Below are 24,505 nucleotides of genomic sequence, written 5' to 3'. Positions count from 1 at the left end.
TTTGGGACTTGAGAATTTGGAGCTGACAACGCCTGAAATCTAAAACAGGCTTTCTCAACCTTGGCAAGATTTAAGACGTGTGGATTGTGCCAGGCTAAAGGTCTCTGCAATCCCATCTCTGCCAACATTGAGGAAAATAAGGCAGAAGTCCACCCAAAAGAAGGGACTCTACCGGTTGGACTTCTGCAAACCAGAGTTGGCGCATCCTGGAAATATAACCTCTGGCCAGAACGCCAGAATCCACAGCTGTGGAAGACTGGAATCTCCAGGTGGTGCCCTCCAGATGTTGGTGGCCTGGCAGGGGAGGAAGGGTTTTGTAGTCTATACCTCTGGAGAAATGGAGGTTGGCTGTGCCCTTCAGAGGTTGGCATCCTGGCAGGGCATGAGGGATGTTGTAGTCGGTGTACACTTCTGGCAAAAAATGCCTCTTCACTGAGCTGGCTCCTTTCGATGTATTTGGGCTAGGAAGGAAGGAATGGGGAACTCTGGCAGGGGAGGAGGGATGTTGTAGTCCACACCTCTGGAGGATCAGAGTCCCCAGCTGGAACACATCACATGTTGATGCCCTGGCAGGGGATGAGGGAGATGGTAGTCTTCCTCACTGGAAGGCTGCAGTCCCCAGTTGGTGCCCTCCAAATGTCGGCACCCTGGCAGGGGATGAGGGAGGTCCTCTCACTGCTGCAGTCCCAGTTGGTGCCCTCCTCACTGGAAGGCTCACTGGAAGGCTGAGTCGCCAGTTGTTGCCCTCCAAATGTCGGCACCCTGGCAGGGGACGAGGGAGGTTGTAGTCCTCCTCACTGGAAGGCTGGGGTCCCCAGTTGGTGCCCTCCAAATGTGGGCACCCTGGCAGGGGATGAGGGAGGTTATAGTCCTCCTCACTGGAAGGCTGGGGTCCCCAGTTGGTGCCCTCCAAATGTGGGCACCCTGGCAGGGGACGAGGAGGTTGTAGTCCTCCTCACTGGAAGGCTGCAGTCCCCAGTTGGTGCCCTCCAAATGTCGGCGCCCTGGCAGGGGACGAGGGAGGTTGTAGTCCTCCTCACTGGAAGGCTGCAGTCCCCAGTTGGTGCCCTCCAAATGTGGGCGCCCTGGCAGGGGACGAGGGAGGTTGTAGTCCACACCCTCTGGGAGACTAGAGGTTGGTGCCCGCAGCTGTTTCCCAACCCCGGATGCCCATCCCTGCTTAGGGCTGGGCTCCCTCTGGATGGGGCGGACGGGACCTGTGGCTGAGCACACCTGGCCGGCCCAAGGGCTGCCTACCCCCGCCCCCCGCCCCCCGCAGCTGCAGGCTGACGCAACCGCCCGGCCCCGCCCCGCTCCTCCCCCCCGGATCTGGCTCAGCCAATCCGAGACCCCTCTCTCCCTCCTCCTCCCCGCCCTCCGGCTCGAGGCGTCTATAAAAGGCAGCCACGCGGCCCGCGCGGGAATCCCTCAGACCGCCGCCTGGACGGGTTGGGTTGTCCGCGGAGCAGCCGGGCCGAAGCCACGTGCGAGCCCAGCCGGAGCCGCGGGCGGGAGAAAAGCAAGGACCCTCCTCGAAGGGGAGCAGCCGCAGCGGAAGGAAGGAAGGAAGGAAGGAAGGAAGGGCCGGCATGACGGCCACGAAGAGCGCTTCCAACGGGGACCTCGGGGTGGAGGCGGCGGCGGCGGTGGCGATGCTGCCCAGGCGGGCCTCCCGCCTGCGGGGCTGCCTGCGGGCCAACCTGCTGGTGCTGCTGACGGTGGCCGGCGTGGTGGCCGGCGTGGCGCTGGGGCTGGCGGTGCGGCGGGCGGGCGGCGGGCTGGGCGCCGCCGAGGTGCAGCTCTTCGCCTTCCCCGGGGAGCTGCTGCTCCGCCTGCTGAAGATGATCATCCTGCCGCTGGTGGTCTGCAGCCTGGTGGCCGGCGCCGCCAGCCTCGACCCGGCCGTCCTGGGCCGTCTGGGCGGTTGGGCCATGCTCTTCTTCCTCCTCACCACGTTGCTGGCCGCCTCCATCGGGGTCGGGATGGCCTTCGCCATCCAGCCGGGCGCCGGCGCCGCCGACCCCAGCCTGGCCAAGTACGGCGACTCGGACGACGTGCCCGCGCGGAAGGAGGTGGTCGACTCCTTCCTCGACCTCGTCAGGTGAGAGAGAGGGAGAAAAAAAGGGAGGGATGCCAGCGAGGCTGAACCTTGGCGTAAAACAGGCTTCTTGCAGGGCTAACGGCTAATCAAGACTTGGGAGGGACCTTGGAGGTCATCTAGTCCGACCCCCTCCCTGCCCAAGCGGGAGACCCTGCACCATTTCTGACAAATGGCAGTCCAATCTCTTCTCAAAAAGGGCTCTCCCATCTTGCAACTTTAAGCCTGGTGGACCTCAACTCCCAGAATCCCCCAGCCTGCAAAAGCTGCAACTTTAAACCTGGCGGACTTCAACTCCCAGCAAAGCTGGCTGGGGAATTCTGGGAGTGGAAGTCCGCCAGGCTGACAGTTGCAGCTTTTGCCGGCTGGGGAATTTTGGGAGTTGACATCTGCCAGGCTTAAAAGTTGCAGCTTTTGCCGCCTGGAGAATTCTGGGAGTGGAAGTCCGCCAGGCTGTCAGTTTGCAGCTTTTGCCGCCTGGGGAATTCTGGGAGTGGAAGTCCGCCAGGCTGACAGTTGCAGCTTTGCCACCTGGGAATTCTTGGAGTTGAAGTCCGCTAGGCTTAAAAGTTGCAGCCTTAGCGCATGGATCATTCTGGGAGTTAAAGTCTGCCAGGCTGACAGTTTGCAGCTTTTTCCAACCTGGGAATTTTGGGGTTGAAGTCCGCCAGGCTGACAGGGGGAGACCCTGTTTTCATCCCTAGCCATCATCATCTTCCAAAAGAAGTCACATGTTTTTCCAACCTCCTCCCAATGAAAGTCCAATTGCCTTTTGAAAAAGCAGAACCTTATGACCTGGATGATTGACAGCCTCCACGGACCCACATCTTCCAAGGCTTCCCAGATGCTGGGGGGTTGGTTCCTGCAAACCTCTGGCGGGAGAGAAATTGCTCTCCGACTACAAGGCAGGCACCCTCAGTGTCCTGCGGGCTGGCTGTGCTGGATTGTGACCCAGGTTCTGTGTGCAGTGCTCACTTTGGAGACCCAACGCCCAAAGTGGATATGTGTGTGTGTGTATCAGAGGTCTTCAAAACTTGAATCCTAGGAGTTGAAGTGCGCACGTCTTAAAGTTGCCAAGTTTGGGGTGTATAGGAATAAGGGACGTGTGTGTGCATGTGTGAATGAGCCTTTGTGCCTTGGCCAGTCAAAATAAAACGTAGATCCCAGCATGCAGTGTGGACACTTTGCATTTGGGAGCGGAGTCCAGGACAACAATAAAAATAAAATTAAAAAAAGGCTGAAAAAACAGCTTCTGTCCCAGGGCAGGAACTCTTATTGACTTCTACTGTATTGTGCCATATTAATGTAATATCGGGGGTTTTCGATTGCATAGAATGCGAAGGAGGTGTGTTTATTTTCATAGTTGTAATTACACTGAAGATGGTGTTTAATTTCGCTGTACAAGGTGCAACGGCCATAAAACTAAACTAAGCTAGAACTCAGCTAGCGAGAGCCCTGCAACCTATGGCAAAGAAAAGCCACATGTAGTTTGAGCACTTCAAAGCTGCGGGACTTCCCCTTCTCGTATCCGTATCCGGGCTGGGTGCTTTGTTGTCAGTCCCTGGCGGGCTTTCTTTTCTCTAGAAGAAGGCGGCCTATGCACACAACATCTGGACCCAGGAGGGTTGCATCATCAGGCTGGAGTCTGACTCAGAGACTGAGCCAGGTTCAACTTAAACCACGGAAGGGCAGTTCCGGTTTCTTGGCCCACTGGGTTGCGTTGTCCAGTTGGCTAGCCGGTGGGGGGGTCCCCCGCAGGGCTGGTCCTTGGTACCCCTCTCCCCATCAGCTCCATCGCTCCGTGCGATTCAAAAGCTGACGTTTTCCAAGATGCCAAATTAGAAGACGTTTTCCAGGTTTCCCCAGAGAACTCGGTTTCATCCTGGTTCTCCTTAAAAGGTCACTGATCGTAATCTGTCCCCCTACCCCCACCCCCCCTTTACACACGTCATGGAACAGGATGTTCTCTCTGGAGGCCGGCCCTCGACATGCTTTTTCGTAACTGAGATGGGCTTCTGACGAAAGATTCAGGGTGAGAGGCGGAGATGAGAAATGTGAGAGGGAAATCCGGAGTAGATCCCTTTCTTCGTGATCCCGGTTGGCAACCTCACCTCTGGCCCAGGGCCGCCGCCACCACCAACCCTTCGAGACCCATCTGTTGCTTTTAACCATTACTTTCCAGCCACGGGGAAATAAGAATAGAATAACAAGAGTCGGAAGGGGCCTTTGGAGGTCATCTAGTCCAACCCCCCCTGGCTTAGGCAGGAAACCCCATACCATTTCAGGAAAACCTCTTCTTAAAAACTCCCAGTGTTGGAGCAAGTCGACCCACAGTTCTCCCAAATTTCCAAAATAACCAAGCGGGGTGCGGGGGGAATAAAAAAACTCCAGAGTTTGGAAGGTCCTTTTGGGGGGGGTGGGGTGGGCAGGGGCCTCTTCTAACCCATTTATTGTCTTGGATTCCTCCTGCCATGAATTTTTATGTTGCTTAATCTTAAAAATGAGGCTGATTTTAAGGGTGATGTTTATTGATTGCCTTGTCCGTCTCTGACGGACAGGGACGGTTATAAGAACTATAAAATAATAAAACGGGATGAGGCAGATATTAGAATATTTCCTTTTTTTGTTTTTTTCCTTCCAGGGCTATTTTAATGGCACGGAGAAGATTCCAGGTACAGGAATCCAGTTTTACTGCCGTTGAGATTTTAAGTCAGTGTTTCTCGAAGTTGGCCGCTTGGAGACGGGTGGACTACAAGTCCCATAATTCCCCCAGTCCACCTCCCATCTCCAAAGCGGCCAACTTCGAGAAATACTGTTCTGGTCTACGAGTATCTTTCTGGATTTCATCTCATGTTGTAAGCAGCCGGTGCCAACGCAAACACTTGACAATCCCTCGAGGCAGGGAAAAAAAAAAAAAACCCAGTGTGGGTGATGACTTAGCCATCTTTCAGCTAAATTTTAAACTCTGGTGCTTGTTTTTGAGAGATGCCAGGACTTGCAGCTCGGCCCTTGCGTGTCCTGGGGTTAAGGTTTTCCCTTGAGGCGTCTTAGAAAAATGGCTCTAAAAACCCATTTAGCAACCAACAAAGCGTTGCAATTACCCTCAAAACCACCGTTTTGCAAGTCGCCTTACCTTTGAATCATCCACCAGGTCTGTCTGGAACAGCTTTGCCCTCAAGGGTAGGCAGATACAAATTCCCAAAATTCCTTAGCCAACTGTGAATTCTGGGACTTCAGAAGAATGACTTAGAAGAAGACCCTTTTTTACCATTTTCTCCAGAGCCCTCTGAGGAATGGAGGTGGGAGACAGGCAGATGGTTAAAGTCTACGCCTCTCAGTTTGCAAAACGCCAGCGAGGCTAAACCTTGGAGAAAAAGGCTTCCTTTTTAGAGCATCATTTAGAACAGGGGTCTCCAACCTTGGCCGCTTGTGGACTCCCAGAATTTCTCAGCCATTGATAAACTGCATTATAATCTGATTATTTGCACGCATGAATGTGGCTTTGGCAATTCAGGTTTTTTTTCCCCCTGTAAATAATACCTTAAATAATAATGCTCGTACTGTGATATATGGGCAATGATATACATGGTTTGATCCGACCATCTTCCTGTCCTTAAGAATTTTCTCTCCCCTTTTTTTTAACTCTCTCAAATCTGGTCATTGCAAATATATATATAAATATATAAGTCCAGGATGAGGAATTATGCAGACTCCCTCCCACCTCCTCAACCAGCTTCCTTCCCCCTTAGACAGCTCAAAGACACGAGACCCTTCGGCGGCTGCTACACCTACTTAGACCAAACGCAGAATTTCCAAGTTTTATCATGTTGGAAAATATGATTTATAAATCTGGTCATGTTGATGTCTGCTACTGCAGGAAGAGAAACCGCTTTTTAAAATAATCTTGAGAGGCGGGGAAGATTTAGTTCAAGTGGTGATCGATGCCCTGAATGGAATCTTTACCTGCCGCAGATTATTATTTTTTTCCTGTTTCGGACGGTTTTTTAAAAAAAAATTTTTTGCAAAAGGGGCGTTGCAAGGGGGCCGAGCCTCGCCACCAAAGCTGATGCAACATTTCCCTGTTGTTGAGTTTCTTTGCCAACGGGGAAGTCGGCTGTTTTTTTCCCCCTCTCCCTCTCTCTCCAAGACCTTTTTCTTCCTCTTCCCGAAACTTGCATTTAAAAAAAAAAAGTCTCATTTATAAGGGGGATTATTTCAAGACCGAAAAGCAAATAGTTTCAGAGTTGCATTTTTTTTTCCCAGTAAACAGATAAAGGCTTTGAATTGCATTTGAGCAAGCCGGGGAGCCTGCGGGGAAATGCAAATTTATTGGGGATGGGGGTGTGTGGAATGACAAAAAACTTAAGGCAGAGAAGAAAGGTAGGTAGGCCTGAATTGCTTGTTTAAAAAAACAATTGATCTTTTGCAGTTTTTGAGAGAACTTTGGGTTTAATTTAAGGGGGATGCTATGGTTTTTATAGGGTTCAGCCCCAAAAGCTTTCTTTCTTTCTTTCTTTTTTTGCAGTGCTGGATTTGGGCGATATGCAAAACCTCCGGTGGGGGTGGGGGGGTTGCAAAGACCCTTCCCCCCCCCCCTTTTATAGCATCTTCACTCTTCAAAGCACTTGCAGTGTTTTTCTAGTTTGCAGAGTTATGCGAGTTATCCTGCTTTTCCGGCCAGAGGAAGTTTGCAGAGACCTTGAAATTGAAATTAAAAATTAAACTTGCAGGCTTGTGGGGTCAGCAAGAACCCTTCAGAGCGTGTCCTCCCTCCAGGACGGAAGGTCATTCTGCAGCAAATCTTGCCTGGGGTGGGTGGGGGGAGGGGCTAAACAGAACCCAACACAGCTCCGCAAAATACAGATAATCCTCAAACTTAGGACCGCAAACAATTCCGTTGCTAAGCGAGGCAGTTAAGTGAGGTCCCCCCCATCCCCCCCAATTTCAAAACCTTTCTCTCGCCACAGTTATTCACGTGAATTCACTGGCTTTGGGTCACAATCCTTGGGGGAGGCTGCAACAGTCGTATGTGTGAAACACAACGGAACCAAGTCCCATTTTTTCACGAAAAAGAATGAGCGAGCCAATTCTTGCTCTTGGTTTGCAAGTTCCCAGCATCCAAGTTGCCTTGTGTGATAAGACGGGAGGCCAAGAGGTTTAATAATAGATAGACTTTAAATTAGGGGTCCCCAAACTTGGCCAACTTTGAGACGTGCGGACTTCAACTCCCAGAATTCTCCAGCACCAGCAGAGCTTACTCTCTTGCGATCTCTCCTCTTTGGGGGAGAGGAGGGAAAGAAACAGACACGGCTGGCTGGCTGGGGAATTCTGGGAGTTGAAGTCCACACGTCTTAAAATGGCCGAGTTTGGGAACCCCTGAGCTAGGGGTGAAGAGAAGGCCTCAGCAGGTGAGAAGGAAGGAAGGGAACGGCGGAGGTATGGAGGTTTGTTTTCCTTCGCAGGTTGTGGGTGCTCCGTCGCTAGAAGTTTCCAAGAAGGGGCTGGATACCCCCTTGTCCAGAATGGTGTAGGCTCTCCGCCTTGAGCAGAAAGCTGGACTAGAAGACCTCCAGAGTCCCTTCTGACCCCGTGCTTCTCGTTCTAGGACGGGCTCTCCAAACTTGGCAACGTTAAAAGACCCATGGACTTCAACTCCCAGAATTCCCCAGCCAGCCGTGGAGTTCTGGGAGTTGCAAATCCACAAGTCTTACAGGCGTCCAAATTTGGAGACCTCCCCTGGTTCTGTCAGACGTTCTCCAGAACTTCCTTCGGTGGCTTCTGGTGCCAAGGGCACTGCGTGTTCCTTTCAGGAAATAGAACAGCCAGTTGGTTATTTTCCGCTTCGGGGGGTGTGGGATTAGGGTTTGATCGGACAATACCGTCATGCCCAAAACTGGATGAAGGAGAGGAGGCAGGTGGGGTGTGTGTGTGTGTGTGTGTTTGTGTTTGTGTGTGTGTGTGTGAGATGAGACCGGGCAGTAGTCCAAGCCTAGATGTTGGCCAGCAAAGTTTAACTCCGTGATACCTGATCTCTGTGGGGTTAAGACAGTCCAGCCATTTATTCTTGGCGAAGGTATGCTCCTGTGATTGACAGGCCAGCGTGCAGGTTGGTTCCTGGGTTGCCAGAAATGGACGAGAGAACAACAGGTGGGGAGGCAGGAAAAATACTGTTTTGAGGTTGCACAATGACAACCTTGGGGGAGGGGGGGCTCAGCTGCTAGCCATGATGGCTAAAAGGGGGAGAGAGAATGTGGGATGTCCACTGGGACGTCAGGAGCAGAGGAAAGGGGTGGCATGGGCACCCCACTTTCTGGACCCCCAACAGGAGGAGGGGCTCTCTGCAGCTCAGGGGTGAGCTGTGGGGTCCCTGGTGCTGTCTGAGTTGGGCGGAGGGCTCCGTTTTTGTTAATCGGGTTACAGGATCAGCAGCGGTTCTGAATTTCTTGGGCTGGAGGTGAGCTCATCGTGGGCCTGACCCAGAGCTGGGGAGAATCCCAAACGTCTCTGCCCAACCACGTTTCCCAGCCTTGGCAGTTGTAAGCAGTGTGGACTTCAACTCCCAGAATTCCCCAATCATAGGTGAAGGTCTCCTTGCTGTATGTGTCTACTGAATGCATATACGGTCCATATCACAAACCGAGCAGCATATATAATTAAATAGATAATAATGCCAACATTCTCAGGAATGCCCACTTATCTCTTCTTCTCTTATCCAGGAACATCTTCCCTTCCAACTTGGTGACTGCTGCATTCCGATCGGTGAGTTTCTTCTTTTCTTTTCCTTCCTTCCTTCCTTTTCTTTCATTCCTTCCTTCCCTCTCTCTTTTCCTTCCTCTTTCTTTTCTTTCTTTTCTTCCTTCCTTTTCTTTCATTCCTTCCCTTTCCCTCTCTCCCTCTTTTCTTTCCTCTTTCTTTCCTTCCTTCCTTCCTTCCTTCCTTTTCTTTCATTCCTTCCTTCTTTCCCTCTCCCTCTTTTTCCTTCCTCTTTCTTTCCTTCCTTCTTCCTTCCTCTTTTTCTTTCTCTTCCTTCCTTCCTTCTTCCTTCCCTCTCCTTCTTCCTCTTTTCCCTCTTTTTCCTTCCTCTTTCTTTTTTCCTTCCTTCCTTCCTTCCTTCCTTCCTTCCTTCCTTCCTTCCTTCCTTCTCTTTCTTCCTTCCTTCCTTCTTTTCTTTCCTCTCCCTCTTTTCCTTCCTCTTTCTTTTCTTTCTTTTCTTCCTTCTTCCTTTCTTTCTTCCACTCTTCCTTACTTCCATCCCACCCTCCCTGCAAACCGGGGGATCTGAATTCTCATTTCTACTTGCGACTACCTGTTTTAATCCAGAGTTTTATTCAGATATTATTATGGTTTTACATTGCGATGTTGTAAACTGCCCAGAGTCGCTTAGGTGAGATGGGTGATGGAGACAGGGATAAATTAAAAAGAATAAAATGAAGTGGCAGCAAAGGGTTTGTGCGAAAGAGGAAAAGGGCTGAAGACCTTTGGCAGCAGCTGCTTTGATGTTCTGGGCCTGGGATTGAGACTGAAAAAAATATCCTGCTCCTTGATCTGGAGGCTTTTTGGAAAGGAACTAAATTGGGGCCAGTCCCCCACATCCTGTGACAGCAGCACAGGCTGCCTCTGTGACTCCGGGCGACTTATCGGCCTGGCCTTTTCTGAAGAAAAAGCGTTATGTGGGTGTATTCCTCGGAGGTTAAGATTAATCAGAGATTTTTCCGAAGCCTCTTCTCCAGAAAGAAGTTGGGAGGATGAGAAAAAGCGCCCTTTGGCCATCAAGACTGTCCGGGGGAGTTAATGGCAGATTTTTGCTTATCCTATTTAGAGATCACCCATCTCCCTGAGAGAGAGACTTGATGGTGGACAAATAGTCATAAAAGCAGCTGTACATAACTGTTACAATAAAAAAATCACAATCCAAAATAAACTAGTTAAAAATTAAATATAAATTCAAAATGCATCCAGACCCCACTGTTTGGAGGAAGTATATCTGTCCCCCCCCCTCTCCATCTATTCATCTCTATATCTCTATTTCTATCTATTTCTCTCTCGCTCTCTCCACATATCAATCTATCTATTTCTCTCCATCTCGATATCTGTCTTATTTCTATTTCCTTCTCTCTCACTCTCTCTCTCTTTTTTTCCATCTATTCATCTCTATATCTCTATTTCTATCTATTTCTCTCTCGCTCTCTCCACATATCAATCTATCTATTTCTCTCCATCTCGATATCTGTCTTATTTCTATTTCCTTCTCTCTCACTCTCTCTCTCTCTTTTTCTCCATCTATCCATCTCTATCTCTATTTCTATCTATTTCTATCATCTATTTCTCTCTCTCTCTCCATCTATCCATCTCTATTTCTATCTATCTAACTAACTAACTATAACAATCTATCTAACTATATGGTTTATGTGTTGGTCGTCTAGAATTCAAGACAGGAAAAAGTGCAGAGTTTCTGCTTTGACAGACAAAGGAGGTCCGGGGCCAGCGGGGGCCGAGATGTTGGATTCCCCACCCTCTCCAAAACTTTTGCTCAAGACCGTCTTGCCCAACCATTTAAAAATCTGGCCTCTCATCCTTTTTTCTTTTTGGTACACAGGTCAGCAAGCCCGTTTGGCTTAATTTTTAATAGCCACGTTAAATTAGAAGGCCAATTTCTTGGACCCCCCCCAGATGGACTTTTTGCTGAGTGTCACAATTTTGTCCTGGAATTAACTTCTCATTGTCCAAGGCCGCCGCCGCTCCCCGGCCTTCTTAGTGGTGCAATCATCCTGTTTTTCGAGAGAGAAATCTGCCAGTTGATTTTTGCTTTTTTGTTGTTGTTGTTTGTTAAAAAGCAGAAACGACAAAAGTTGTATCTTTTTTTCTTCCTTGCATCCCGGAAACCAGTGGAAAAATGGAGATTTTTTTTCTCTCTCTCTCTTGGCACCGATGAGTTGGGCAAAGCTTTTGTCTGCCCGTTTGTGTAAATTCCGAGCCTGAATCAACAAAGTCAACTTCGCTCAAAGGAGTGGTTTTTCTTTTTTTAATCCAGATATTATGGGATGTGGGGCCTCCTGCCCTGAGCATATTTGGGTCTTGTGAGGGCATGTGGTTGACACAACCATCTCCGGGAAAGATCTGCCCGTTCATGATATAGTTGCCAGGGTGTGTCTCTCCCGTCCCCAAATCCTGTTTCCTGGAGAAAGCGCAGCGAAAACAAGAAAATTTATGTTTTCCTTCTTAGTACTCAACCACCTATAAAGAAGACAAGAACAACAACAACATGGATCTCGTCGGCGTGGCGGCACTTGTGAATGGGACCAAATCCATGAACAAGACAGTCTTGATGGTAAAAAACAAACAAACCCAATAATGTTGTGTAGCGCAGGGATCCCTAACTTGGGCTACTTTAAGACTTGTGGACTTCAACTCCCAGAATTCTCCGGCCAGCAAAGCTGGCTGGGGAATTCTGGGAGTTGAAGTCCACAAGTCTTAAAGTGGCCAAGATTGGAGACCCCTGGTGTAGTGTTAAGGCAGGGGTCCCCCATGCCCCCCGGGGCTGCGGCCCATTACCAGGCCAATTTAGAACTGGCCTGCACAATTAGGTTCAGCTTAATTTGCACGAGTGGTGGTGGGCCAGCGCTCGTTCACACGAACACGCAGGTCAACTTGCTTGGGCGGGAGGGGCTGGACTAGATGACCTACAAGGTCCCTTCCAACTCTGTTTTATCTGTTAAAATAAGTCGAGCGTTGCGCGTAGGGCTGGCTCAGGAATCCTGGGGGTGTCCAAGTCCACCCCCTGCGCTGATAGTTTTCTCTCCCCTTGCAACCAGGTGCCCGAGGGCAAGGAGGTCGAAGGCATGAATATCCTCGGCCTGGTGGTCTTCGCCATTGTCTTCGGGATCGCCCTGAGGAAGCTCGGGCCCGAAGGGGAAAACCTGATCAAGTTCTTCAACTCCTTCAACGAAGCCACCATGATCCTGGTTTCGTGGATTATGTGGTAAGGATGCTGCTCGTACAGACCTCCTTCTGGATCCCAAAGATTGTGTGTCAAAGCCCCTTGCGAGGCCCTGAATTCAGGGTTTGGGACCCTTCCCTGCTCAAATCCAGGTAATTCCAGTGCTGGTTGACTGGTGTGGCCTGTTGGCCGCTGGCCCCTCCAGCAGCCGATTCAGAAGTGGGAGTCAGGGTCAGTGAAAGGACATCCTGGGAGCTCCAAGGGGGGAGAGAGAGGCGGGGCCTGGGCCGTCCGTCAGCCCTCAGATGGAGAGTCAACAGCCCCCAGGTCTGGAGGTGGCTGATGAGGAAGAGGAGGAACAGCTGGGCCCAGTGCCTGATACGTGGATGGCAGAAGGCAGAGGAGAGGAGAGCAGTGGAAATCTATGAGCCGGTCCTTGGAACGGAAGAGCCACCGCTTCTAGCGAAGCCCCACCCTCGCTCTGGGGACAAAGGCAGGGGGCGGAGGTGAATAGGTGTGGCCGACACCTATTCAACTCCCAGCCGGACAGACTTATAAGTGAAAGTGTTGTGGCCTATCAGCTGCCGGCCTCTCCAGCAGCCGATTCGGAAGTGGGAGGTGAAAGGACATCCTGGGAGCTCCAAGGGGGGAGAGAGAGGTGGGGCCTGGGACGTCCGTCAGCCCTCAGATGGAGAGTCAACAGCCCCCAGGTCTGGAGGTGGCTGATGAGGAAGAGGAGGAACAGCTGGGCCCAGTGCCTGATACGTGGATGGCAGAAGGCAGAGGAGAGGAGAGCAGTGGAAATCTATGAGCCGGTCCTTGGAACGGAACAGCCACCGCTTCTAGCGAAGCCCCACCCTCGCTCTGGGGACAAAAGGCAGGGGGCGGAGGTGAATAGGTGTGGCCGACACCTATTCAACTCCCAGCCGGACAGACTTATAAGTGAAAGTGTTGTGGCCTATCAGCTGCCGGCCTCTCCAGCAGCCGAATCGCAGGAGGAGGAGGAGGCGGCGACCTGGGAGTCAGAGGCATGGCTGTCCTCTTATTCAGTTGTCACAGCTGCAGCCCATGAAGAGGATCAGGGCCCTCTCCTCCCGAGTAGACCACGTCTCTTCCTTATCCTCTCCTCCCTGCGTACCCTAGGATGGAGAGGGGTTGGGCCTAGGTCTTTTTTGCCTGTAGGCAGAAGGATTAGAAACTTGAGGTGTGGGGTTTGGCTGTTTTATCAATTTCCCTATAACCTCACGAAGCTTTCTTGGACTAAGACTTCGGGCCTAATCCCAGTTTATCCAGAGGTTGCATTCTCTTGTTTTCCCCACTGTTGACCGAATCATTAGTTAACCTGCAATTAAGGTGGGCTGACTCAGTCCCTTAATCCAGCCTTTCCCAATCCCCAGAAGGGAACCGGAGTTTCTAGCAAGGTTTGGGAAATCTTGCGCAAAACTCTAACCGTGGTGCCTGTATTCCCAGGAGACACTAAGCCCAAAGAAGCCATTTTACGGCCCAGCAATTTGTGAGGCAACCAAGCCAGTAAATGTTGCGGCTGGGAGGAACCCGTCTCCCGGGTCTGGCTATATCCTAGCGTGATATAAGTAGGAAACAACTTAACAGTGGTTCATTTAGTGCAAAACTTGGTCCCCAAACTTGGCCACTTTAAGACTTGTGGACTTCAACTCCCAGAATTCCCCAGCCATTCAGCCGTGTCCGTTTCTTTTTCTCCTCTCCCCCAAAGAGGAGAGATTGAAGAGGAAGGGATCGCAAGAGAGTAAGCTCTGCTGGTGCTGGGGAATTCTGGGAGTTGCAGTCCACAAGTCTTAAAGTTGAATTCTGGGAATCGAAGTCCAAAAATCTTAAAGTGGCCAAGTTTGGGGAGCTCTGATGTAGGGTCTCCTGCTTGAGAACATAGAACCATGGGGTTAGAAGGGACCTTGGAGGTCTTCTAGTCCAACCCCTTGCTCAAGCAAAGCCGGCTGGAGAATTCTGGGAGTTGAAGTCCACATGTCTTCAAGTTGGCCAAGGTTGGCGATCTCTCAATGGGACAACTCTAATAAAGTGGAACTTGGAAGAAATGCTTGTCTCAGAGTCGGTTAGTTGGAACAGTGACACACACACACACACACACACACACCCAGCTTCGCTCCGGTCCTGAAGACTCTTGACCTGGGACCGCCGCTCTCCAGCTGGGCTGACGGCCTCTCCTCCTTCCCAGGTACGCTCCCTTGGGGATCATGTTTCTGGTAGCCGGCAAGATTGTGGAGATGGAAGACGTGGTGCTTCTCTTCACCAGCCTGGGCAAATATATCTGCTGCTGCCTGGTGGGCCATGCCATCCACGGGCTGCTGGTTCTCCCGGGGATCTACTTTATCTTCACCCGCCGCAACCCTTACCGCTTCCTGTGGGGCATCTTCACGCCACTGGCCACCGCCTTCGGGACTTCCTCCAGGTATTCAGAGACTAGTTGGGGCAGGAGGTTGGGTGGAGATGGATGGAGAACCGTACAAGAACTGTGGGGTCCTGGGCTCTTTCGGAGCTTGGGGTGTTTTTTTTTTTTGCAGACGTTTCACGACCCAACTCGATAACGTCATCAGTGGGCAAGCAATTCTCTAGGGCAAAGCAACTTGTAAATAAATAGAGAGCAAACCCTTTAGCATTGATGATGTTACCTAGTTGGGTCATGAAATGTCTACAACAAAAACACCAGGCTGAGAGAGCACTAAGGGGACGGACGGACGGACGGACACACAGAGTTCATGTTAAGAGCATCCCCCAGAATTCGCTCACTTCAGCCTTCTGGCATCTAGGCAGATGTTCAAAAAAAAAGGGGGGGATAGCTTCAATTGTGTGATATTGCGGCCACCATCTTCCCTTCGTTGGCCACCCCAATATGCTTTGCGTCCTTGGGGTGACCTTGAAGGGCTGCTTTGAGTCGATTTCAGCCAGCAGGGGCCCCTGTTGAGGAGAACATCCTGTTCCCTCCAGGTAGATCATAGAATCTGCTATCCTGGATGAATATTTGGGGAAGGGGTCCCAGATGTTGGTCGGGTGCTCAAGAACAGAATGTCAACTCACAAAATATTTCTCTGGTCTTTTTAGAGGTGCCAAGAGAAAGGGAGGAGGGGGTAGCAGTGTGGCAGCTTGCAAAAACCAAAAGTGCATTCCATAAATCTTTTTCAAAGATAGTAACTAGGCAACTGAAGTTTCTGCCGTGCAAAAATCTAACCAAAGAGCATGGTTGGTGATTCTGGGCTATGGAGGTGTCCCATTGGAGAATATGAATTACAATACACCCAGGAGGGTGGTGGTGGGGGAAACCAGGGTCAAGGGTGACAATGAATGATGTGTCTCAGAGTCGGCTACACCCAGGCAATGCCAGACATGTTAACTCCCAATAAATCCTTTGGAAGTTTTGGAAGTTTGGCTCGAGACTCGGGATTTAAATGGGGGTCAATGCCGGAATCCTGACACGGAACAGATCAAGGGGAGAAGGGATGCTTTCAAGGCAGGAGGGGGAGTTGTGGCAGGTTTTTCCCGATACCCCGAGGAACATCTCCGGCGGCCTTGATGGCCCATCCCGTCTCTGTGGCTTCCTCCCCACAGCTCTGCCACTTTGCCCCTGATGATGAAGTGCGTGGAGGAGAACAACGGTGTCTCCAAGCACATCAGCCGCTTCATCCTGCCCATCGGGGCCACGGTCAACATGGACGGAGCGGCCCTCTTCCAGTGCGTCGCCGCCGTCTTCATCGCCCAGCTCAACAACGTCTCGCTCAACTTCATCCAAATCATCACCATCCTGTGAGTATCAAGGCCACCCTCCCCCCAGATCTGTCTTGCTTGACCCTCAGAAGGGACCCCTAAAACGTTTTTGTGTTCACGCGATCAAGAGAGGAAGAGCCTTAAAGAAACAGTGGACGTATCAATGAATCCCTTTCCCCCTGGTTTTAATTCCAATTAATTTTAAAGCTACATAAAAGAAAGTCAAGAGTTTGTTTGTGCAAGATCTTACCGCTTTCTGGACCGTGTTCATCCAAGATCAGGTGCCAACTTTAGTCGTCTCTCAACCTGGGCAGCTTTAAGACGTGTGGACTTCAACTCCCAGAATTCCCCAGCCAGCTAGGCCTGCTTTTCTCTCTCTCTTAATCTCCTAAAGTGGAGAGAGATTGCAGAGGAAGGGATCGCAAGAGAGCAGGCTATACCGGCTGGGGGATTCTGGGAGTTTGAAGTCCTCCTATCTTAAAGCTGCCCAGGTTAAGAATCACTGCTTTAACTCATCACTAAAATCTTACTCATGACCACAACCCCAATCAGTGATGATTCAATCAACATGATTAGAAACAAACCATGATTACGAGTGTGCGGAAACCAGCTATCAATGTTCCTCTGCTCCCGTGTGAATCTCTCCATATCTTGTGACATCTCCCAACCTTGCAATATTCTGGAAAATTTAGTTTAGTTTACTTTTATTGTTATTGCACCTTGTACATCGAAATCGAACGGCACCTTCAATGCACATCGTGACCATGAAAATAAACACAAACACACATCCGTTCACACTCCACACATTGAATGGAAAACTCCTGATATTGCATTCATACTGCCCTATACAGTAGAATCCAGTAGAGTTACTGCCCTGGGATAGAAGCTCTTTTTTCAGCCTCTTTGTCCTTGTTTTTATTATTGTCCTGTACCGGCTGCCAGGTGGTAATAGTTCAAAAAAAAGGGTGCCCAGGATAAGGTGGATCTTTGAGGATGTTTTGAACTTTCTTAAGGCAGAAGGAGCTATGAAGCTCTTCCAGAGAGGGGAGAGGGCAACCCATGATCCTCTGGGCAATGATGTTAACCCTCTGGAGCGCTGTCCTATCTGCCCCTGTGCAATTTACTGAGACTATAAAAGTCCAGATAATCAAATGGGCAACCCATAAATGTAATAAAATGAAACTAAACCTCTTTAAACTATTTAATTTGGGGAGGTTGGAGCTGTCCTTCCATGGAACCTCATTTCTCTCCATGACATGAGTCTGATACTAACATTTCCATGGGCTGTAATTTTGTCGGAAGAAACAGAGTCATGAGGTTGGCCCAGAAACAAAGGAGAAATTCATAAGTAGAGGTTGCTTCGGGACACGTGGTGATGAAAAGAGAAAAAAAAAGTAGTTCTTGGAATAGCAGCCTTTAATGAGAGATGCTGAAATTAAAGGATCTGGAGAAATTCAGGGTGGAACCTCCAAGGCTGAAATTCGGTGGAAAAAAAAAATGTCCAACGAGGCTAAAAGTGGCATCCTGTTAAAATTAAATATTGGTTATTCTTCTGCTCCTGCCGAACGGCCTCCTCCAGCTTCTCGCAAAGGCTGTGGCCAGTGTCTTTCATACCTGATGCTAAGCCAGGTGTTCTGCCCAAACATGACAAACCCTCTGACCGGAACTCAGAAAGATTCCTTTGTTAGGAGTGCCAGCAGCCCTGGCGGAAAAGTTTCTCTCTCACTGCAGGCTAACAAGTCCGTCTGGCTGGGAGATAAATAATTGCCTATATTCATCTCTGCCCCCTTCCTCTTATCCCCAGAGCCAGGGTGGGGCTTTGCTAGCAGCGGTGGCTCTTCTGTCCCAAGGACCGGCTCATAGATGTCCACTGCTCTCCTCTCCTCTCTGCCTTCTGTGCATCTGCGGGTCAGGCACTGGGGCCCAGCTGTTCCTCCTCTTCCTCATCAGCCACCTCCAGACCTGGGGGCTGTTGACTCTCCATTCTCTCTCTCTCTCTCTCTCACACACACACACACACACACAGCTCCATTCCCTCTTCCCCCTCAGAGCTCTCAGGTCGTCTCGATGCTGACCCTGATTGACTCTCATGCCTCCTCCTCCTCCTCCAATTTGGTCGCTGGAGGGACCGGCAGCCAACAGCCCACAACACCGGATTCGCCTAACTGAGACCTGCTGACGAAGCACAACTGGCCAAATTCATAAATAGCCCTCGATGCACGCCTGCCTGGCTGCCCACCACTCGTTAAGCCAGGATTGTACAAAGTGCAATTGCGGCTTTGTACCTCCTAAATTGTGCTCCCTGGCTGAACTTGGGTCTTCGGTGTCTTGAGTTGCAAACTCCGCAAAAAGTTCCGCTCTATCGGTCATGCGAATGGAAATAAAATGATCAGAGCTTGATCCAGATGTTCTACTTCTGTGGGGTCAATTTTGAGAGACATCTGGGAGATGCAAGGTGTAGAATAAGAATAGAATAGAGTAAAATAGAATAGAATAGAATAGAATAGAATAGAATAGAATAGAAAGAATTCTTTACTGGCCAAGTGTGATTGGACGCACAAGGAATTTTTCTTTGGTGCAAATGCTCTCAGGGTACATAAAAGAAAAGATACCTTCATCAAGAATCATCAGGTACAACGCTTAATAATAATAGTCATAGGGTACAATAAGCAACCAAATCATACTAGGAAACAGTCTATAAATTGTAAGGATACATGCGACAAAGTTACTGTCATACAGTCACAATTGGGAGGGGATGGGTGATAAGGAGTGATGAGAAGATTAATAGGAGGAGTAGTGCAGACTTTGTAAATAGTGGACAGTGTTGAGGGAATTGTTTCTTTAGCAGAATGATGGAGTTGGGGAAAAAAACTATCCCTGTGCTTAGTTATTTTGGTGTGCAGAGCTCTACATCATTTTGAGGGAAGGAGTTGAAACAATTTATGTCCGGGATGTGAGGGGTCTGTAGATATTTTCACAGCCCCCTTTTTGACTCGTGCAGCATGCAGGTCCTCCATGGAAGGCAGGTTGTAGCAATTACTTCTTCTGCAGTCCTAATTACTCTCTGCAGTCTCTGTCTGTCCTGTTAGGAGGTCCATCCTGTGTGACGTTAGGGGGTCAGTAGGAGTGGCAAACACTCCACCAAGAGCTGCCCCAGAGCCTCGGGTTCAACCAGGGTGTCTAAACCTCCTTCTCTGCCCTTCTTGGTTTCAACCACAGCATCACAGCGACAGCATCCAGCGTGGGAGCAGCCGGGATTCCCGCAGGAGGCGTCCTCACCCTGGCCATCATCCTGGAGGCCATTAGCTTGCCCACCAACGACATCTCGCTCATCCTGGCGGTGGATTGGATTGTGTAAGTATGGCTAGCGAGCTGGGCAACTAGCCAGCATTCCCTAGTCAGGCTGGTGGAACCATAGAGTAGGCGACCCAGCTCGTCTGGGCAACCATAAAGCACGTGAACTAGCTGGTCCGAGGACTACAGGCTGTCCTCGACCTATGACTACAAAAATGTTGGTTATTGAGTGGGACAGTTGTGACAGTTTTGCCCTGTTTTACGACCATTCTCACCACAGTCGTTAAGCGAATCCCCGCAGGAGCTAAAAGTTAAGCAACCCGGTTGTTAAGTGAACCTGGCTTTCTTGTACGTCAGAAGGTCGTAAAAGGGGCATCATGGGACTCTCGTCATAAAGACGAGTCAGTTTGCCAAGTGTCTTAAATTTTGATCTCGTGACCCTGGGGAATGCCGCTACGGTCGTTAAGTGGGAAAACGGTCATTTTTTTCTGGTGACGTCACTTCGCACAGTCACTAAATGAACTGCTGCAAGTCAAGAATTACCGGCGTTTGTTTCTTTGCGGCTTCTACAAGGAAAGTGACGCGTAGGAGGGTCTTATTTTGGGTGGGGGTAGATTCTGGAGGGCAGGTCATGAAAAGATCCAGAGTTGATCTCAGGGCTTTCCGGAGATCCTTGGTTCTCTGCAATCCTTCGCAAGACGTAATGTGAGATTGGGGGCTTTTCCATCTTCAAGGGCTTTGTTTGGGAGCGAGGGGTGGGCAGCTCTGGCCCCTTTCCGGCCTGTGGACTTCAACTCCTAGTAATGACTGGCTCAGGAATGTCCAGCTGCCCTTTGGAATCTTGTTGTGTCTGTGTGTTAAGTTGTGTAATGGAAGGGAGGAGTGGGTGGGGTCTCCGACAGGCTTGTCTGGTGCAGCTGGAGGAACTGGGTGGTGAAGGGAGGCCTGGGAAAATGGGAAGGGTGAATTTCTTAGAGAGTATGTGGTTAGACATAATAACATTCTTTTTCTAAGTCAAGGTCATGTTATCTCTGCACCTGGGTGAGGGGAAGTCTCAAGTTGTGAGGGATAGTGAGTGATTGGGGCATGTGGTGCGATGATGGGTGCAGGGGGTGGATTTGTAATTTTTTACTAATTTTGGCCTGAAAAATGGTCTGAAAATGCCCCCCAAAAAACAGACATGCACGCTACTGGCCAGCTGGTCTTCAGATTTCCGGTGCTCTGGCACAGGTGCATGCCCACGCATACCAGTTTGGGCACTCGGTGCCTGGAAGGTTCACCATTCCTGTTCTAGACCTTTCACTACCCAACTAGGTAACATCATCAGTGCAAACCCACTCCCTTCTAGCACTGATGATGTTCCCCAGTTGGGTCTTGAAACGTCTGCAAGAAAACCACCAAGCCCAGACAGCCCCCAGGGCCCCACATGAGGGAACTTTTTGTCCTGTCCTGACCAGGGCAGTGAAGTTTTTGGACCCCGGTTTTTGAAGAAGATGCTCTGAAGGGGGGCGGGCGGGATTATTTTGCATGCATTCTCAGTCTTGGTTCCTCCTCCTCCCCTACAGAGACCGGACGTGTACTGTCCTGAATGTGGAGGGCGATGCCTTTGGCGCCGGGCTCCTACAGGTGTACTCGGAGAAGAAAATGGGCCAGGCGGCGATTGACGACCTGTTGGAGGTGAAGACGGAGGCCCTGGAGGAGGCCAGCAAGGGAGGAGAGGGGGTAGAGGAGGGCTCCCCGCTGATTAAGCAGAACGGTCCAGCCCATTTAGAGAATAGCAAGTCTTGTGAAAAGGAATCCGTGATGTGACTGAACTCAACAAAGTCCGGATGATTTAGGAGGAGATGCTCTTTTCATCCAACGAAAAAGAAAAAAGAACTTGAAAACTTTTCTCCAAAAAAGGAACTTAGAACTTTTTTTTTTTTTTTTTCAAAAAAGAACTTCCAAAAGGCACCATTTTGCTCCGTCTTTCAAGATCGGAATTTCCCAGGGGGTGGGAGATTAAATAACGGTAACAGAGAACTTTCCTACTGAGAATTTGCTTTAAACACAACCTTTTTTTCCTCCCCACCGTTGTTTCTTCTCTGAACTTCATGCAGTTTGTACCGTGTTTTCCCCAAATTAGACCCCGTCTTATATTTTTTGACACTAGGTCTTATTTTCGGGGGATATCATATTTTCAGGGAAACGGTACGTTCGGAAATTTCAGTGCAAACGAACGCTGTGGGATCATCGCTCTATGTTTCTCCGTAGTTCTGGTGACGGTTGTCGAAATTCAGCGGCAAGGGAACGTCCGCCGCGCAAATCCAGAAAAGAAAAAGAAAAAAAGAAAAAATTCCGCAAACGAATCGACCTATCCAGATTGTTCAACCATCCTTTGGTTGTTTTCTCTTTTGTGTGCAATTTTTTCTGCATTTATTTTTATATTTTGGACCAAGCCATCAGAGGGAGTCTTCAGTCTTCTATTTTTTTCTCTCTCGTTGTTTTGTTTTCCTTTCATTCTTTACTTGACGTTCTCTGACCTGTCGGGCCAGAAGAACAAGAAATGAAGCAGGTTAAATCTTAACTCTTTTGGTACTTTTTTTTTGTTTTTTCCAAATCCAAACAACTTGAATATTGTTTGCAAGGTGACCGACAGCTCTTGTAAATGCAGAAACTGGAGGGGAAGAGATTTTTTTTAATCGCCATTTCTTATTTCTGTCGCTTAGCACTCCATGATGGCTGACACTGGGACCTACGGATGAGTTTTTCCACTGCCTTTCAACGTGGCCATCTTTGTTTAACAGTCCTCCCCACCTCACCCCCAGCCTGTAATTTTTAAATTTCTGTTAATGATCGTCCTCTTGTTTTAGGATTAGAACGGCTGATTTGCGACTAGTGGTAATTTATTTCTGAAAGAGGGAACTGTTCGTGTTCAGCTTCGCAGCAGAAATACGGGAAAAGGAATATATTCTGAAATTTTAACAGAACACCCAAAGATTGTCTCCTCTTGTGGCTCTTCATAAATCTATATTCCAGGGTTTGGTTTGGGGTTTTTTTGTGCCAAAGAGGTTGAAAGACTTTTAAAATTTGCTGTAAGGAGTTGGTCAGCTTTTACACGTGTTAAGCGGAACAAGGGGAGGAAATAGCAGCCAAATTTTCAAATTTTGACAGGGTGGAGCTTGCTGTTCCTCCAGTAGTTGCGTGTTGTGGGGCAGCGTTTCCCCTATACAGGTAGTCCTCGATTTACGATCAAAATTTCCGTTGCTAAATGAGATGGCAGTCAAGTTGAGCTTTTCCCCATGTTTTACACCCTTTCTTGCCACAAGTTGATAAGCTAGTCATTAAACGAATCTGGCTTTTTCCCCAGGACGTCACTTGTCAGAAGGTGGCAAAAGGAGAATCACAGGATGCCCCAGCCGTCGTAAATAGGAGTCAGTTGCCAAGCGTCTGTTTTTTTGATTGCTTGGCCCTGGGGATGGCTGCAGTGGTTGTAAGGGAAAAACCCGTATAAATCAGGGTTTTTTTTCGGTGCCATTGTACCTTTTGAATAGTCATTCAACGAAAGGTGGTAATTGGAGGGTTACCTGTGCTGCATCTGCAGAGGAAAATGGGCATCGCCTGGTACCCTCGTGTGCCCAGGGTATAAATGGCGTAGAGCAGAAGTCTCCAACCGTGGCAACTTTAAGACATCTGGCCTTCAACTCCCAGAATTCAGCAGAGCAGAGAGAGCTTACTCTCTTGCAATCCCTTCCTCTGCAATCTCTCCTCTTTGGGAGATAGGAGAAAAAGAAACAGACAGACACGGCTGGCTGAGGAATTCTGGGAGTTGGAGTGCACAAGTCTTAAAGTGGCCGAGTTTGGAGACCCCTGGCCTAGAGTTTTGGAGGTAGGCCAGGGGTCTGCAACTTTAAACACTCCAAGAGCCATTTGGACCCGTTTCCCACAGAAAGGAAAACACGGGACCCAGAAAAACTGGGTGGGTGTGGCCAACTCCATGTCAATCCCGCCCAGTCACATGACCCACCACCACACCTACCCAGGTTTTGTGGCTGCCAGTGATTTTTGTGGAAAACGGCTCTCCCATTTCTGTTTTTGTGTGTTTTACCTTCTCAGGCATGGAGGGGGGGGAGGGGAGGGGGCGGGGCGGGGCCAGCCAGTGGTGGGATCACCTAACAGGGATCCGCAGCAGCAGAGGGCCCAAAGAGCCTCGTGCGGCTCCAGAGCTGCGGGTTTGCCTACACCTGAGCTAGGCAATGTAGAAAATTGGAGCCGATCTTTTTGCCCGTGTAGGACGGCTGCCTCTGGGTGATGCGATCTGAGCATTGGAAGGGGCAAATCCCATGGGGCAAATGGCTGCCCAGCCAGGCCCTGGCAAGGCGCAATGGTGCGTGGCAAGTTCTCTGAAATGTTGGGGCAATCAGTCTGGGTTTGGGGCGGTGCTGCAAACAGAGCAGACGAAAACAGAGGGCTGCTTTGTCGGATCCTTGGTGGGTGATCCCGCTGGGTGAGAATTTTGGGAGAAAAACGGGGGGATCTGGGTCTGGTTTTGTGAGCCTGGGACCTGTGACTTAAATTTATTTTGCTTTATTTTATTGTCAGTGCACCTTGTGCCATGAAATCAAATGCCATGTCCAGTGTACAATTTATGACTTTGAAAATAAACACAATCCTTTTACATTCTATGCCGTTGAATGGAAAACCCCTGATATTGCGTTAATATTGCACTACTCAGTAGAATTCAACAGAGCTCCTGCCCTGGGATAGAAGCTGTTTTTCAGCCTATTTGTCCTTGTTTTTATTATTGTCCTGTACCGGCTGCCAGATGGTAATAGTTAAAAAAAAAAGGGTTCCCAGGATGAGATGGATCTTTGAGGACGTTTTGAACTTTCTTAAGGCAGTGGGAGCTCTAAAGCTCTTCCAAAGAGGGGAGAGGGCAACCCAGGAACCTCTGAGGGGCAATTTTTAATATTTTAACTTTGAATGTTCTGTGTGTGAACACGTGCCCTTGTTTTGTACCTGGACAACCTGGGGCGATGGTGTTTTTTTTTTTTTTCCTTCCCCCATTCCAGAATGGATGGACGCTCCATGTGCAACAGAGTAGGAACTGATCAAACTGTTCGTTTGTTTTTTCCTGGCCAACTAATAATGCATTTGCACACGGGATTTGGCTGGGCTTTACAGAAACAATTGCTTTTAAAGAGAACTGTCAGAGAACCATTGCACAAAATAAAAGCAATATGTTTGAAATTTTAGCGAACGTTTTGTCTTCTTTTTTTGTTGTTTTGCAAAAAAAGGGGGGTGTGTGTGTGTGTTGGACAGCCTTCTCTGGGGCCAGGCGGAGGCTGAGAGCACGTGGGTTCCCATCACAGGATCCTGTTCATTAATGCTCAGATTATTTTAACAAGGCAGCCGCTATCGTGCATCGCCTGCTGGATTGCACT

General features: G+C 49.5%; 1 protein-coding gene across 1 annotated transcript; it reads left to right on the top strand.

Moving 5' to 3' along the window:
• Positions 1 to 1,429: 1,429 nt before the first annotated feature.
• SLC1A5 (solute carrier family 1 member 5) lies at positions 1,430 to 24,316 on the top strand. Its single transcript, XM_026715485.2, has 8 exons — positions 1,430 to 2,101; positions 8,815 to 8,857; positions 11,322 to 11,426; positions 11,911 to 12,077; positions 14,245 to 14,478; positions 15,633 to 15,827; positions 19,008 to 19,142; positions 20,648 to 24,316. The coding sequence occupies exons 1-8, from the start codon at positions 1,590 to 1,592 to the stop codon at positions 20,889 to 20,891; spliced, it is 1,635 nt and encodes a 544-aa protein (XP_026571270.2). The 5' UTR covers positions 1,430 to 1,589; the 3' UTR covers positions 20,892 to 24,316.
• The last annotated feature ends 189 nt before the right edge of the window (positions 24,317 to 24,505 follow it).

This window comes from Pseudonaja textilis, chromosome 10, assembly GCF_049901715.1.
Source record: "Pseudonaja textilis isolate UNSWEBS1 chromosome 10, rPseTex1.2, whole genome shotgun sequence".
Classification (NCBI taxonomy): domain Eukaryota; kingdom Metazoa; phylum Chordata; class Lepidosauria; order Squamata; family Elapidae; genus Pseudonaja; species Pseudonaja textilis.
This window is presented reverse-complemented; position numbering and strand designations above follow the sequence as displayed.

What these genes read in the sequence shown, in the direction of transcription:
- SLC1A5 (XM_026715485.2), top strand. Translation starts at nt 1,590, where the DNA reads ATGACGGCCACGAAGAGCGCTTCCAACGGGGACCTCGGGGTGGAGGCG. An exon ending in TGACTGCTGCATTCCGATCG is followed by an intron (nt 8,858 to 11,321) that starts GTGAGTTTCTTC and finishes TTTCCTTCTTAG; the next exon opens with TACTCAACCACCTATAAAGA. An exon ending in TGAACAAGACAGTCTTGATG is followed by an intron (nt 11,427 to 11,910) that starts GTAAAAAACAAA and finishes CCTTGCAACCAG; the next exon opens with GTGCCCGAGGGCAAGGAGGT.